This window comes from Populus alba, chromosome 12, assembly GCF_005239225.2.
Source record: "Populus alba chromosome 12, ASM523922v2, whole genome shotgun sequence".
In the NCBI taxonomy this organism is placed as follows: Eukaryota; Viridiplantae; Streptophyta; class Magnoliopsida; order Malpighiales; family Salicaceae; genus Populus; species Populus alba.
Genome location: NC_133295.1, coordinates 1,341,264 through 1,358,809, shown reverse-complemented (window position 1 = coordinate 1,358,809; position 17,546 = coordinate 1,341,264). Strand labels below are relative to the sequence as shown.

Below are 17,546 nucleotides of genomic sequence, written 5' to 3'. Positions count from 1 at the left end.
AGCCTCTTGCGTGACTGACTGGGAGGGGTTCATAGTTGGAAGGAATTAAATTTAAAGACTTGGCCTTGAACCGATATGATTGCTATAACTGGAAAATATAGATATTAGTTCTTTCTATGCCTGATGAAATTTGGATTCGAAAACCAACTTTTCAATTATGAAACCTTCTGGTTGCAATTGCTCTGTAGAAGATTTAAACTGCTTCGTAACAATCAAGCCTCTCCTCTAAACACTTTGAATATGGCCATGATCTCATGTTGAAAATGTAATTAATTGGGATAGAGGCTTTAGAATTTATGCTCGGTTTAATGGTTTATCAATATGCTGCATTTGTATATTTTTATTTTTCAATTGGACGATTGGAATCTATCAAGCAAGCTTTGTATGAACTGGTGATTCTTCCTCTGCGGAAACCTGAGCTCTTCTCACATGAGAAACTTCTTGGTCCACAAAAGGGGGTATTGTTATAAGGACCTCTAGGCACCGGGAAGACCATGCTTGCAAAAGCTATTATCAGAGAGTTTGGAGCTGTTTTTATAAATATGAGGATCTCTAATCTGATGAGCAAGTGGTTCGGCGATGCACAAAAGCTCGGTGAGCAAGTGCCTCTCTTGTGCTTGAGCTTTGTTTTGCATTAGCAAAACAATGATGGTTTAAAATTCATAGTCACCCACCGACAATGTTGAGTGAAATTTAGTTTCACTTTGTGAACATTCTTAACTAAGATCAAACATTCCTAACTTCTCCTTTTTGAAGATCTTTATTAGCAGCAAGATTATTTTGAATGCTTTATTAGCTTTAATAAACAGGGCACTGTAGCTTGCTTATCTAATGGATCTTACTCCGATGAATGAGCTTGTGAAATGATCAAAATATTGGTATTTTTGTTGCTGTGTGGTATTTTTATATATCCTGCATCAGGGATATAACAGAAGTAACTGAATGGCATACTGTATTTTGCAACTACATCTTTGTGTTGAAACCATCCCTCATTACATTCTTTTCTGCACCTGAATCCAAGCAAGGTTAAGCCCAGTTACATGACCGGTTTTCATTCCACAGGTCACCCCATCCCACAAGCAGCAATCTGTACCCTCTTTCCACGACTCTGTCTTGGGATGCTGGCAATTCCATGAAGCAGAGCTATTAATGGAAAAGGATTCTTTGAATTGGAGCAAAGAAAGATTTTGGTCATGAGCACAAAAATGAGATGAAGAAATTGTTGAAAGGAAATGGAAGAGAAACAGAATGAAAGAGAGGGACGGTGGTGAAAATCCCATGTTTGGCCTTTCAGGATTTAGTAGTATATTTGGGAGAGATGAGGAATAAAGAAAGGCATTGTGTCATGACCCGAATCCCGGATTCATGACCGGCACATAGGCAAGGTTCCCTTCCAAGGTTCCATACCTATGCGAACCCAAACTTACATACAAACTTATTCTTCAAAACTCAATCAGAGTTGTTCAACGCAATAGTAACAACAAAACTAATTTTATAACATAATTCGATTGTCTTAATACAAGAGTTCATATATATTCATAGTTTTGAACCACTAACTTGACAAAAAGGAATGTACAAATTACAACCAAAAAGCAGGTTCAGAAGATTCAACAAAAGTGACCTGCTATCAAGCTATAAGCCTGAAAAGGATAAATAATGAGAGGGTGAGTTCAACATCTCAGTGAGTAGATAACGTTCAATATACACACACGAGGTAATACAATAATGAGGAATATATATACAAGTATGGCTCTAGGTTCTTATAGAAAAGTTTCTCAAATATGCCATAACAAGAAGATTATATGGTAAAGTTTGTCAGAAAATCAAAATGCAATGAGCATGAGGCTCTATACTGTGGGATGATCAGTCCACACAGGTTGGTGACTCCCCCGACCAACTAGGGTTCAGATACGATGTGCACAAAGACTAACACTACCCTGTTAGCATGGGTATTCTGACTGACATATCATAGGTTCATAATCATAATCTAACAAACATATTCATATCTCAAAGCTCAACTCATGACATCAATCAAATGAGGAGCTATCAATTCAGAAGTCAATTCAAAATATATGTTGGTTCATATCAAGAATTCAGATTCAATAATTGATCATGCTTTATCATAACAAGGATAATACTCAACATATATATTATCAAGAAGCATGATTCAATTCATATTAACAAATCAAATATTTATACTATTTCTCATGCATATGGAAAATTATCCACTCACCTGACTCAAAAGCAAACAGCACTCACAAGCTGAAACCGAAGGAAATCCTACTGACGTCCTGCCGGCAGAATATCAGGATTATCTGAATACAAATGAGACATATTCAAACACGACTCGAAAGAACATTTAACCTATTTAATACACTTAACTAAGGGTGTATACCGTAACCCTATATGTTTTTGAACTAACTAGTTAATTTTCTCAAAAACCCAAAATCTAACGGTTTTCCCGAAATCTAATCCATAATAAAAACAACTAATAAAATTGGTAATAATTCACTAAATAACCCTTAATTATTCATCAAACTAATCTGAAAAAGCTAGTATTACAGATAGGGACTAATCTGGAATTTTTCCATATTTTTAGGGCCAAATTGTAACTTTTGTCAAATGGAGGACCAAACTGAAATTTGTCATAAATCCATGAATATACTGAAATTCTGACCTTAATTAATCCTCAATTCTGTTCAGGATGTATCATTATGCTCCAGGGACCATTATGGAATTTTACCAAATTTGTAGGGTCAAATTGTAATTTTTGTTAAATTGGAGGACCAAATTGAAAGTGTTAAATTATCTTATCTATACAGTAATTCTACCCATAATTCATATGTTATTCTGTTCAGAATCTCGGAATATGCTCCAGGGACCAATTTGTAATTTTCCAAAGTTCGGGGACTAAACTGTAATTTTCGGAAATTAAGGGACCAAATTGAATTTTTGTCATCTTCAACCTCCAATCCAGAATTTTAACAGAAACCCCACTGTTCTCCCCAGATTTTTAACTCAAATTTCACCATTCAAACAAAACTATAACTCAAAATCATCACAATCTTCTATAATCAACTAAATCATCAATTAACCACAACAATTAACCTTATAACCTTCAAATTAATTCATCAATTTAAATCAAACACAAATTCTCAAAACCCTAACATTCATCAAAATCAAATTAAAGCTTACTTAAAACATATTATACACATTAAACCATAAATCTTACCCTTTTAACTTATTTCCTCCAAATCTCTTCATTTTCCCCTTATTTTCCTTCTTTTCTCTTCTTCTTCTTCTTCTTCTTCCTCCCTCTCTCTCTCACGGTTTGTTCTTCAAATTTTCAGATCACTCTTTCCTTTTTTTTTTTTTTCTATTTATATTTATTATTTTATACAATTACTACAATACCCTTATTTATTTATTCCTACACTTTAAGCCTTTAAGGGCTTTATTGTATTTTCTTATCTCATTAATTCAAAACATTACACATTGTTTGTATACTTAGTAGTATATTTATAGACAAAGCAAACTTAGATTGTATACTGACGAAATCGAAGTCACTGACCGACCAAATCTCAAGTACGAGAGTAAGTAATACTCTTTGTGTGCGCTCGGTAATGTATAACAGTTTAAAAATCGTGACAGCTTAATTTGAATGTTCAGAGATGTTTTTCCAAATTGTATTTAGCAATGAGGTTTATGCGAAGATTGCTTTGCCCACTAAAATATAATTTCCAAGAAATTCAAGCCACAAAATCCTCAATACATAGGAAGAAAACTTCTTGATGATTTACACTCGTAGTTTACTCACAGCAGAGTTAAAGAGTCATCCTCACCTTCTTATGTCGACTTCAATCCAATCCAGTCAACACGTTCTGGCAATAGCTTTATTGAACCGTTGCTAGAAAACTGACAAACATTGGAGAATTAATGGAGTTTGAATTTAATACTAATTGAAGTGGGATTCCACAATAGTCTATAGCTCTGCACGAGAGGTGGCAGCTACACATCACCTTGGCAAGGTTTTAGGGATTCATAGAGATACAAATGATGGTTTTGTTGCTGAACATATTCGGAGGCAGATTGATACGAAATAGAAGGAATGGTTGGACTCCCTCTTAAGTTTTGCTCTGGTGCCCAGTTTATGAGTTTTGTTCTAATCTTAAGCAGATGCTATCATAGAATTATAGAGATTTAGGCAGTCTTTGTAGAAGAGGGGCTGCGCAAAAGTATGTTAGTTCCAATGATATTGAAGCTTTTTGTTTCTTGGAAACTAAAATTTCTAATTATACGAACACCTTAGTCAAAAGTATTTGGAGTGGGTCTAAACTGGAATGGTATAGTTTCTTAGCAATTTTAATTATGTTATTGTATGTGTGTTAAGCATTATTGCATGCATCACTTATAAAGTATTTTTATTTTTGAACAGGATGTCATAGCATGTGATGTTAGAAATCCTGATCACATAGATGTGGAATTTGAATTAATTGGAGGGTTGGAATCTATCCAGCGAGCTTTGTATGAACTGGTGATTCTTCATTTGCGGAAAGCTGAGCTCTTCTCACATGAGAAACTTCTTGGTCCACAAAAGGGGGTATTGTTATATGGACCTCTTTGATAATGGAAGCAAGGTAGTACTTTGTGAACATTCTTAACTAGATTGAACATTCCTAACTTGTCTTTATTGAAGATCTTTATTAGCAACAAGATTTTGTTGGATGCTCTATTAACTTTAAAAAACAGGGCACTGTAGCTTGCTTATCTAATGGATCTTACTCTAATGAATAAGATTGCAAAATGATCAAAATATTGGTATTTTTGTTGCTGTGTGGTATTTCTATATATCCTGCATCAGGGATTTAACAAAAGTAATTGAATGGCATACATTCTTGCATCTGTGAAGGTCGTCATTACTGTATTTTGCATCTAAATCGTTGTGTTGAAACCATCCCTCATTAGTCATTACATTCTTTTCTGCAACTGAATCCATTCAAGTCTTGTTGGTTCTGTGCTGACTAGAAACAGCCTTAGAAGTAATTAACTAAGTTTGCGTAGTTGCTTTTTTGCTCTTATTGAAGTTCTTATAATCCGATTGATGTTGATTCTCTTTTATGCTGTTGCAGTTGCTGCTGTTTTTAGCCTGCCTTTATATTTATTGACGAGATTGACAGTTCTGCATTTATGCGGTCCTCTTATGCAGTGACTTGCTACAATGTGTGTGTTTTATGTAATATTTGTGAAAGTGTGATTTATTCATGGGCCTGGCCTGGCCAGACTCAGTGACAATATCTTACAAAAAATTATTTTAATATTTTCCCTATCAAACATTGCTTGTATAAACCTATCTTGCTTTTTTTCTTTTTCTTTTTTGCTTTAGATATAAACAATGCTTTATAACATTTTTTGTACCTGTTGAGATGGTTTTATCACACTTTTTAATAGTCATTCATGTCTTACAAGTTACCAGAATTACTCTATTTTACTTGCAAATATTGCTGCTTTTGTGATAACAGAATCTGTCAGTCAAGTGTTCTTTTAAATTAACAAGAATTGCTTCAATCTGTTCATAACTCAATAACTTTCAAAATACTCCCAGAAATAGAGATTGATTCAAGTGATCAAGAATAAGGAAATGGACACATAAAAAAAAGAATCCAAAACATAAATGATTTTATAGTTAACACAAACCTGTTACATACATGGATTCTTTTTCATAGAAGTAATGTACATTTAACCTTGAATTATGTAAAATACAAAAAAATAAAATAAAATCCAATACCATGAATATGCCACCCTATTGTTGATCCACTTGATATCTTGTTTGTACTGCACAATTAGAAAGGTAAGACTGATCAAATGAAATAGTAAAGAAAACATAGCCTAACATAAACTGTGAACATAAATTTTGAAAACTCAAATGCTTGCAAAACTTACTTGAAAATATCAATTGCATTATTTAGTTTCTTCTAGCACCATATCTGCCAGCATTCTTCTTTGTTTCCTTTCTCTGAAGATTCCATTTATCTTCAACCATCCTAAGAAACCATGAAGGCTTTTTTGTTCTAAACACAACGTATCCCGTTGCAACTCCAAACACAAACCCGCATCCATACCCCATTGTCACAGCTTTCCATCCAAATCCTTCTCCAAACAATGTTGAATAATCTCCTTCATCAAAGCTTGATGGCGTCAATGATGGAGCCTCATCATCGTAGCATTTTTTTAGTACTTGAAATCCACATAAACCCAAGTTTCCTTCAAATGAGGTTGCAGTAAAGGTGTTGAACTGCTCTCCACTTGGTATGGGCCCCTCGAGTTGGTTATGTGAAAGGTTTAGGATTGCAAGAAATGTTAGACCCCCCAACTGCGTTGGAATCCTTCCGGTAAGCAAATTTGAAGATAGATCTAATGATTCCAAATTGGTCAAATTTTCGAATGATGATTGGATATGACCTGTAAGGGAATTATGAGAAAGGTTGAGCTGTTGGAGTGCTTTAAGCTTTCCCATCACTTTTGGAATCTCTCCGGTGAAATTGTTATTTGACAAATCAAGTACTCTGATAGTACTTCGGATCTTCGTAAACTCAATTTCTACACCTTTCCATGTCATTTCTATGGAATAGACATAGCCGGTGTAATTGTTTTCCATCATGTAAACCATGTTTTGATCCGAGGTCATCATTGCTTCAAGACTATTAAAATACCCAGTTGGCAATGGCCCACTAAAATCGTTCCCAGAGATGTCAAAAATTCGTAATTTAGAGAAGGAATTATATGCAATCGGACCCTTCACAAAACCTTGGAGTTTATTCGATTTTAGGACAAGAATTTGCAGCTCTGGAAGCGTTTGTAGAAAGTAGGGAAATGTATCCTCAATCTTATTGTTGCCAAGATCAAGAACTTCCAACATTGCGCAGTTGATGATAGACGATGGTATTTTCCCTTGTAATTCATTTCCGTTGAGGTTGAGATATTCCAAGCTATTATCCTTTGAAAATGTTAAAAGGATAATGCCTTGAAGATTGTTCATGCCTAGATGCAATACCGAGAGCATGCTGCTGAAGTTCCCCAAACATTGTGGCACAGAACCACTCAAGCTGTTGGTGGACAAGTCCAGGACTAGAAGGAATCTCAACTTGCAAATAGAAGAAGAGATCTCACCTGTCAAATTACTATTGGATGCAAGAATAAGGGTTGTCAAGTTCTCTTGTTTGAAAATTGAACTTGGGATTGGACCACGTAAGTGGTTAATGCTCAAATCAAGGAATCTCAATGAATCGTGTTGGAGTTCACTTATATAGCCTATAATATTATTGTTATGAAGGTCAAGATATTGTAATGAAGGAAGAGCGAACAAAAAGGATGGAATTGTTCCATTGAACAAGTTATTGGATAAATATAGACCCTCTAGATTTGAAAGGGTATTTAATTGAGAATGGATAGGACCTGTTAGTTGATTATTTGATAAACTTAAAAGTGAAAGATTGACTAGGCTACCGAAAGAATTTGGAACTTGACCTATCAATTTATTGGAAGAGAGATACAAGTAACGAAGTTGTACAAAGTTTCCAAGTGATGATGGGATCTCACCGCTAAAATTGTTCCCTGAGAGGTTTAAAAAGGTGAGTTGTGTGAGATTACCAAGTGATGATGGGATGTTACCGCTAAAATTGTTTCTTGAGAGGTCTAAAGAGGTGAGTTGTGTGAGATTACCAAGTGATGATGGGATTTTACCGCTAAAATTATTCCTTGAGAGGTCTAAAGAGGTGAGTTGTGTGAGATTATCAAGCAGGGGTAGATCTGACTTTATAATATTACTATTACGAAGAGACATATATTCTAATGACTTTAGATTACTGATTAAGTCGTTTTCTAAATAAACTGAAATTCTTGTATTAGAAAGACCCAAATGAGAGAGGTCATTACTCAAATTGGATGAAGGAAAAGAGCCAATGAGGCCTTCGTTGTATGACAGATCCAGTAATTCAAGGTTTGGGAGGAGAAAGATGTTACCTGGGAACTTCCCCTGCAATCCACAATCCCAAAGGGAAAGAGATAAAAAGGAAGAGGATAGATTCGTCAAGGAACTGGGTACAACTAGTGATATGTTTACCCCACTCAAATCAAGTTCTCTAAGCTTGGTTAGGTTTCGAACAAGCTTGTCAAAAGAAATTGGTTCTAGACTCATATCATCATTGTCAGAGAGATCAAGTGAAACCAATTTGGAGAGGTGAGAGATTTCCGACGGAACTTGACCTGCAAAGACTGAGAAATTTAGGTTAAGAAGTGTCAGATTGGAGAACTGGCCAAATCGAGAAGAAATATGGGAGAAGTTGAAATGATTGTCAGAGAGGTCGAGCTTTTGAAGATGATGCAGGGAGAAGAGGGTGCTATTGGAATGGAGGGTGCCATAAAGCATGCTGCAAGCAAGGTCCAGTCCAGTGACATGCCCGGTTTTCATGTCACAGGTGACGCCATCCCACAAGCAGCAGTCTGTACCCTCTTTCCACGACTCTGTCTTGGGATGCTGGCAATTCCATGAAGCAGAGCTATCAATGGAAAAGGATTCTTTGAATTGGAGCAAAGAAAGGCTTTGGTAAGGAGCACAGAAATGAGAAGAAGAAATAGTTGAATGGAAATGGAAGAGAAACAGAATGAAAGAGAGAGATGAAATAGGTGGAAACCCCATGTTTGGCTGGCCTTACAGGATTCAAAGTATATTTGGGAGAGATGAGGAATGAAGAAAGACATTCTTAGTAGTATTTATAGACAAACTAATCTTAGATTGTATACTGACTGACATAGGATGTGTAAAACATGTAAAGACGAAATCAAATCTCAAGTACAAGAGTGAGTGAGTGCGTGTTGGAAACGCGGCAATATTAATTAATTAATGGAAACGCGGCAAAGTATATTAAAACAAGATTCCTTATTGACTTGGCAAAGTAATAATTACGCAAAGCAATGACTTTGTTCAGAGATGTTTTTCCAAATTGTATTTAGCAATGAGATTTATGAGAAGATTGCTTTGCCCACTAAAATGTAATTTCCAAGAAATTCAAAGCCACAAAACCGGAAGAAAACTTCTTAATAAGCCACAAGTGGGCTTGCAGAGTTAAAGAGTCATCCTCACCTACTATGTCCACGTTCTGGCAATAGCTTGTTTGAATAAAATTTGCTTCCTCTCATGTAATTAATTTAATTTAATTTAATTAAAAAAATTATTTTTAAAAGTAAGATTCAATGAAGATCGAAATAAAAAAGTGTGAGTTAATCTTTGTCACTTTCAAAACCTTAGAAAAATTTCACAAAAAACAAATACAAAAAAATAATAAAATATTAATGGATAAAATTAAAAAAAAATAAACTTTAAAAAATTAATATTGATTTCCTAACTTGCTTAATTTAGTAATATGTTGTTTTTAAAATTAATTTTCTTGCTTATCATTCTTTCAATTTATATACTTGTTTTAATTTAAGCATAGTTAATTTTAATATTATTATGCATGCTAGGTTTTTTTGATTTTATATCAATTGCAAATTTAAATATATATTTAATATGCATGTTATTTTATTATTTTTTATTTTTTATGTTGAAAGTAGAACTACTAATGGAAAATTCAAAGGAGAGAAAGACTTTGGTATTTTAGTATCTAATAGTATTTTTGTTCTGGATTCTTGATTGGATCTAATCTGATATGACTTATCATATTCGATGAAAACCCAAATTTATCTCAACTTTTTAAAAAATATGCACTTCGATTTTATTTTACCACATCACTAGGTGTACCAAAAATCCAATGTACTTATCACACTGAAGCCAATATATGTCCATCACGTCCATCGGATCAACTTTTAGGTCAAGCCAATCATAGTTGGATGATCAATCCAGAAGTAATCCAGAGGGTTACAAGCTTCAGGTGCACCAGCTCACCATACTAACATCCGCACTATAGCAAATCTCAAATCTCAAATATTCTCTCTCTCGTAAGAGGAAAACCCATGGAAATATGTAAGGTTCTATAAAATTGACTTCAAATTGCGTAAACTAAATTGTTTATTGGCAAAGTAATAATTACGCAAAGCAATGGGGGCACCTAATGAGTGCGCGCCTGGTAATGTAAATCGATGTTTTTTAATTAAAAATATATTAATGTGATGATTTTTAAAATTTATTTTTAATTTTTAATATTAATTTATTAAAATCATAAAAAATATTAAAAAAAATAATATTAATTTTCTAAATAGATTAAATAGTGTTTTAGAGGTTGCTAATATTTCTTAAATTAATTAATCCTTTTAGTATTAAAATAACTAAATAGTTATTTGACAAATCTTGATTAGTAATATTTTGTTTTTTTTTAAAATACTTTTCTTGCTTATCATTCCTTGAATTGATATACTTTGATTTTTCCTTTTTCTATTCTAAATAATAAATAATTTAAACTATGGGATTATGTATGCATAATTGAAAAAATAAATGATAAACAAAGTCATCTTCACCTTCTTATGTCCAATCCGCAGCTGTACAACAAGATTAATAACCAATAAATTCATTCAGCTAATATTTTCACACGAGGAGAAGTCCTTTAATTCACTAACACAAGTGTTAATAAATAAGGTAGTTAATTGTGAAATTTTTATAGTAAGATTAAAAAAAATTAAAAATGGTGACAGCTTAATTTGAATGTTCAGAGATGTTTTTCCAAATTGTATTTAGCAATAAGATTTGCCGCACGTGTGCGGTGTCGCAACGAAATCGGTTTCCACTTTTATATATCTATCTAATCTCTGGCAAATGTTGGGGAGACAAGAAAATATTGTTTTTTATTTCCACACAAGGAGAGCTGTGAGCGTTGGAAACACGGGGGCAAGTCGTTGTGCTAACTGATACAGTTCATGCTCTAATTAGGACTTCCTTTGTAGCTCGTCTGATGGCAGCTGTTCTCAGAAAATAGCAATGAACATGTGCTAATTAATAGATACAGTTTGTGCTCTTCCTCTGCAGCTCGTCTTATGGGAAGTCTACGTTGCTCGTCTTCTATAAGACTCCATGCCAACAAAAGACAATAATGACTAAACAGAGGTGTTTGAAACACGGCAATATTAATTAATCCAAAATTAACATTTTTGTTGAGATCAAGTCTATGCGAGTGATGTGCAGCAAGTCTATGAAAATCTGCTAAAAGAACAGCCATTCATATGGATTTTAGACCCGCTCATGATTCTTTAAGCAGGAAGGAATGTTTCTTTTCAAATAGTTAATAGAATTTTTATAGTGGTGGTTTTTTTAATCTGCGAGTGATGTGCAGCAAGTCAAATAGTTAATGTTTCTTTAAGCAGGAAGGAATGTTTCTTTAAGCAGGAAGGGTTGTGGTGATGCATCAATAGTACATCTTAATAGTAATAAAAATTTAAACTTTCTTTTCAGATACTTTTTGTTCCAAATTGGGTTAAAGAAATATTCAATTATGCATATTAATTACCTTCCAAAACTGACATTTTTGTTGAGAGTAGATAAATTCCCCTACATGCAAGTCTATGTGCTTATAGGTACACTCTGTGCTCTTCCTTCGCAGCTCGTCTGATTGGAATTGTACGTTCTTCGGGACTTCTACCCTTCTATGAAATCTGGTCTGTACAGGTTAATAATTAAGGATTTCCATAGAGCAGAGCTCGGAGAAGAAAGTCTCCATATCCATTTAAATAACAGAGCCCTGTTTTTTTGACATTAGGGAGCCTATGCCAAGACCTTCTTGCTTCTTATCACGCATTCCACACCATAAGAAACGTCTGATGGGTACGTTTGTTACACTTTTTAATAGTTATTTATGACTTACAAGTCATCAGAATTACTTTATTTTGCTTGCAAATATTGCTGCTGTTGTGAGAATCAGTCGAGTGTTATTCTTTTAATTCATAAGAATTGTTTTAATTTGCTTGCACACTCGTAGATTTGTACAGCAATCTGTTCATAACTCTATAAATCTTAAAATACTCCCAGAAAAGGAGATTGATTTAAGTGATCAAGAATAAAAAAAATGGACAAATAAAAAAAGAGCCCAAAACATAAATGATTTTTTTTGAAAGAAGCTGTTATTATTAAGTAATGCAAAATTGTGCAATGCAATCATTACACAGAGAAAAAGTTTGCTGAAATAGCTAGCAAACCTATTTAACATAAACCCTACAAACTCAATAAAAACCTTCCACCATCTGGTTCCTGCATAGGAGCCAAAAGAATGCCCCAATCAACATAATCTGCATTGGATTAAACAAAGTACCGATAAATTATCTATGAGGGTCATAGCCAAGCCACAAAATCAGATATTCTGTGCACTCCTTGTTTAGCGAGATGATCTGCCATGAGATTGCTTTCCCGGTAAGAATGAGAGTAGGTGATTGAATCAAAACATGAAGCTAGCCTCTGAGCTGAAGAGAAGAGTTTATGATGAATCCAAGGCCTATTATAAGAATTATTCATCCAGCTAATGACATTGGCAGAATCAGATTCGATAATAATATGTTTATGATGTAAGAAGCAGTTAGAGGCTGACAATTCGATAGCTTTGACTACTGCTCTCAGCTCAGCTACATTAGAGTCTAAGATCCCAATCGGCATAGAAAAAATACCTAAAAGTATTCCATGATGATTCCGCAAAACACCACCTATTCCGGAGGGGCCAGGTTTTCCGATAGAGGATCCATCAACATTCCATTTGAATCTATTCGTCATAGGGGGAGACCACATAATACCAATCCTCAACTTTTTGAGAATTAGTCCACCGAACCAGACCTTCAGCAGATCGAAGCAAATCTGAGGAGGAGTAGGGAAAATCCGGTTCAATAGCCTTTAACCATAAGCAAAGCCGAGTAACAATAAGGAAGAACAAAGTATCATAATCTGGGATCTTCTGCTTAAATATTACATCATTGCGAAGAAGCCACATAGACCATGTCGCAGAAAAGAACAACATCACCCCATACTTTTTTCTGAAATTTGCCATAAACCAAAGAGTCCCACTGAGAGAAGAGATTTGCCAAGTTCCTTGGACAACACCAAGCTAAGCCCCACCAATTGATGATTTTAGACCAAATGAGCCAGTGCTTGTAGCAATGAATAAAAAGGTGGTCGACCATTTCTTCCTCAGCCAAGCAGATCGGACAGATTGCAGCTGAGATATCCAGTATGCCTCTTTTAACTAACATGCTGCGGGTGTTGATTTTGTTGATGATGGCCATCCAGCAAAAAAACCTCTACTTTAGGTGGGACGAGACCTCTCCAAATCCCCTTAAAGGAGAAGACAGTGTTCAATGGAGAACTAGGAGATAAAAGCCCACATAGAGATTTAACCGAGTATCTTCCTGTGTTATTGGCTTTCCAGACAAGCCGATCCTCTGCTTCTTTGTCCAGTTGCATTCTTGACAGAATAGCGTACATTTGAGTAAGAAGTCCAGTATTCCGGCCTCTCAAATCTCTGATCCAGGAGAAAACCCAGCACCATGCATGACCATCCCACATTCCCATCTTTTCTAGGCTGGCGTCTTTATCATTGGACAACTGAAATAGAGTAGGGAACTTCTCTGCCAATCTGCCATTGCCTGTCCAGTCATCAAGCCAAAACTTAATCCATTTTCCATTGCCAACTAGCATCACAGTGTTATTAGTCACAATATTCCGCAATCTAGAATCTTTGCCACAGTAATTAACAAGCCGAGACCATGTGCTTCCAGCACCTGTGATATGATCCTGCGGTATAAGACTGTGGTATTTAGGATTGTAAATGCTTGTAATCACATCCTTCCACATGCTCGACTCCTCAGAGCCATACCTCCATAGCCATTTGAATAGTAGAGCTTTATTTTTGTTTTGCAGAGATCCAATGCCAAGTCCACCAGCACTCTTTGGCATCGACACAGTTGGCCAGCCAACATTGCATATAGACTTGCCTTCCTCTTTTCCGGACCACAAAAAAGCATCTAAACTTCTTTTCAATTGCTGTTGATACCGCCACAGGCATAGGGAACAGAGAGAGAAAGTAAATTGGCAAGTTGCTAAGAACTGATTTAATTAAGCATAACCTTCCCCCTATCGATAAGAGCTTCCCTTTCCATGCAACCAACCTAGAGCTGATATTTTGAATGATAGGATTCCACATCAGAAGTCTGCAGGAATTTGCACCAATGGGGAGGCCAAGATATTTGAAAGGGAGGTGCCCTTGCTTACATCTTAGTGTCTGTGCAGTGTAATCACACACGTGATCTTCTATACCCACACCAAAGATACTGCTTTTGGAGAAGTTAACTTTCAAGCCTGACATGAGCTCAAAGCACAATAGTATGCGCTTAACATTCTGCATGCTTTCTAAGGAGGCTGAACTAAAAATGAGTGTGTCGTCTGCAAACTGTAGATGAGATAAATGAAAACCAGCCTGCCCGATGCTCACTCCCTCAATCAGCCCCAGATCACACCCTCGTTGTAGCATGCAGCTCAACCCCTGCACCGCAATGTTGAAGAGAAAAGGAGAAAGAGGGTCTCCTTGACGAAGCCCTTTTTCTAAACTGACATAAATGATTTTATAATTTCCAACAAGGGAGAATCAATCTTCTTTCAGATCAAGGAAGTCAAACCCATGAAACTCTTGAGCGATGCCAAATCCAATTTCTTTTTTACTTAGATGCATGCTAGATTCAAGAGTATATAGGTCTGACAAGATACTAAATCCAATTTTCTCAAGGAAAAATCAGCAAATCTTTATTTATTAATTACTAAAGACTCAATATATACAAAGTGGAATTCTATTCATGTCTAATCTTACATCAAAATATTATAAGTTTTGTTAATACTGTTGCTACCCAATTTTTGACCCATGTTTTTTATATATTTTCAAAAAAATCCAAAAATAGAGAAAAACAAAGAAAATCCAAAAAATATGTTTTTTAATATATTTTCGTCATTTTAGCATTTTCAACGTCGTCTAAAAAGAATTTAATTTTTCAAAGGATTTTCAAACGCGTTCGACTTTTCACGCGTCATTTTTAAAATAATTGATTTTCCGTATTTGAGTCGACGTCGATATTGCTCGTTTTCAAAAAATACAAAAAAACAAGAAAAATCAAATTTTACAAAAAAAAGAAAAAAGAAAATTAAGGGACCAATTTTGAGTCCGAAACAATATTTTTGCCTAAGGGAATTTTGAATTTTGGAAGGAGGGGCAACCTAAGAATTTTTTTCTCTTCACCCGAAATTAGCCGTTGCCCCTGGCCCAATACTATTATTTAATCCCTCTCTTTCGGCTAAAAATTAATTACTTAGCCCCCACCCATGGTCTTCTTTTCCTTGTTTCCCGCCGACATGTTGGCCCTTCTCATAATGAAAAAAAAACCCATATTTCTTCTCATTCCCAGCTTTGCAAGAGGGGGGGGAAGCCATTTTCGTCGGGTCCCGAGAGCAGTGGGCAGAGACCCACGATCCCCAGCTCCTTTGAGATTTTCTCCTTCTCCCCCACTGGACCTCCATTTTTCAGAAAACCCCCACAGCCATAGCTCCCTTCTCCTCCAAAACCGCACAGCCCCCTCACCATTTTCATTTTTTTTTTCTTCCCCAAACCAGCACCACCCACAACGCCGATCTTCCTCTCATCAGCACCGGACCACCCCCTTCCCTCACTGTCTCCCTCACCCCTCTCTCGGCCACGCCTCTATTTTCATTTGAAAATCAGAGGGACCTTCCCGATTCCCACAAATCCTCTCCTCTCAGCCGTTTCTCCTTCAACCGGTTAGCAGCAGCCCTTCTTCGGCCGACCAGCACCAGACCCTCCCCCCTCTCAGCAGCGTCACCTCCTCCTCCGGACCATCAACGCCATCCTCCAACAGCAGCAGCTCCTCCACAGCAGCACCCGATCTCCCCGCAACTGAAGAACCCAGCGACGACCACAGCAGCGGCCGAACAGTCCCAGCGGCAACGCCCCCTTCTCAGTCGTTTCCCTCTTCACTGCTGGCCACCTGAAACGGAGGAGAGGAAGGAGATGACCGATCTGCAGCGAGGCAGATTCAAAAGACCCGCACGGGACAGATCTGAAGAGAACTTGAACAGATCTAAAAAACTAAAATCGACTGTGTTGTGCATTTTCTGTTATTGCAGGTCACCGCCGGCGAGAGAAAGGGAGAGGAGAGGAAGCCATTACAGCCCCTCACGCTGCCCAGATTTCATGGCGGCGCGTGAACCCACGCGCCGCCAGTGACGGTGGCGCGTGGGAAGACGCGCCACCAGCGTTCAGTTGCCCTGAAAATGCTCCCAGCACTGTTTTCAGTGGTGCAAAAGGTGTTCCTGTGAATTCCATATTGTTTTAGGGCTGTTATTGTAATTTTAATGTAATTTTTGTTTGATGTAATTTCTTATTTAGTTTTGAATTTGTATTTGTATTTGTATTATGGAAAGAAAAGACAAGAAAAGAAAAAGAAAAGAAAAGAAACAAAAAAATAAAATAGTGAAATATGAATGTGTGTGTTTGTATTTTTTATTATATGTTATTGAATTATAAAAATTAAAAAAAGACAAAAAGAATTATTTGTTAATTTAAATATGGTTAAATATCTCAAGGACAAATAAAATCAAGTTGTATTTTCCATGAAAATATGAGGACAAGTTTCTACATATATTCGGGGATTTAATAACTGATTTATTCAAGCCTAAGAATTTAATTAATATTTTAAATTTTCAAATCACATCAGAACACGAAGCAGCTTATCTCAGGTAGGGTGTGTTAGGGGTGCTAATACCTTCCCTAACCACAATCAGTCCCTTACCCATGATCTCTGACAAGACCAGTACATCAGGTTTCCTAGTAGCCCTCAATAAATTACTAGGTGGCGACTCCCACGAACAAATTCAAAGCAAACGCTACAACGAGAAAAATCGTCAGCCGATGCCGCGCGCCAGGATTTTTTTTTTTGGGGTGCGACAAATACTCTATGTTATCCTTTATCTTTAATATAACATGGAGTATTCTATTTTGATAATTCAAATTTATTGAAATAATATTACTTTGAGAATGTAATTTCCAAGAAAACATCGGAAGAAAAAACTTGTTAATAATTTACGATCGTAGTTTACTCACAGCTGAAGCAAGTGGGGATGCTGCAGAGTTAAAGAGTCATCCTCACCTTCTTATGTCCACTTCAATCCAGTCTACAGTCAACACGTTCTGGCAATAGCTTTATTGAACAGTTGCTAGAAAAGTACTGACAATCAATGGAGAATTAATGGAGTTTGAAGGTTCTTGCCCTCAAGATACTCTGGGATTAGTCCTCCTAATTAAAAGGTCTTTCTCTTATTTTCAGCATCAACAAGGGAGAACAAGTCTGCATTTTGTGATCTGTCCACTCTTCATGGAACTGAAGGTTCACTTGCAAATAATTCCACACAAGAGTGAGCGTTGGAAACACGGCAGTACTAATTTCCAAAATTGACATTTGCAGCTAGTCTTTGTGCTAACAGATACAGTTCATGTACTGTAGATTATTATTGCTATTATTAA

General features: G+C 36.1%; 1 protein-coding gene, 1 long non-coding RNA gene and 1 pseudogene across 2 annotated transcripts; 1 reads left to right on the top strand and 2 right to left on the bottom strand.

The window, feature by feature from the left end:
- Positions 1–286: 286 nt before the first annotated feature.
- The window catches only part of LOC140954346 (uncharacterized), a 37,630-nt pseudogene continuing 20,370 nt past the window's right edge, over positions 287–17,546 (top strand).
- On the bottom strand, positions 1,506–3,341 carry LOC140956210 (uncharacterized). The gene is made up of 3 exons (XR_012171338.1): positions 3,233–3,341; positions 2,234–2,315; positions 1,506–1,640 (listed from the first exon to the last, which is right to left on the bottom strand). It is a non-coding gene; the product is annotated as an uncharacterized lncRNA (long non-coding RNA).
- Positions 5,963–8,830, bottom strand: LOC118029626 (uncharacterized). Its single transcript, XM_073403574.1, has one exon. The coding sequence runs from the start codon at positions 8,693–8,695 to the stop codon at positions 5,963–5,965; it is 2,733 nt and encodes a 910-aa protein (XP_073259675.1). The 5' UTR covers positions 8,696–8,830.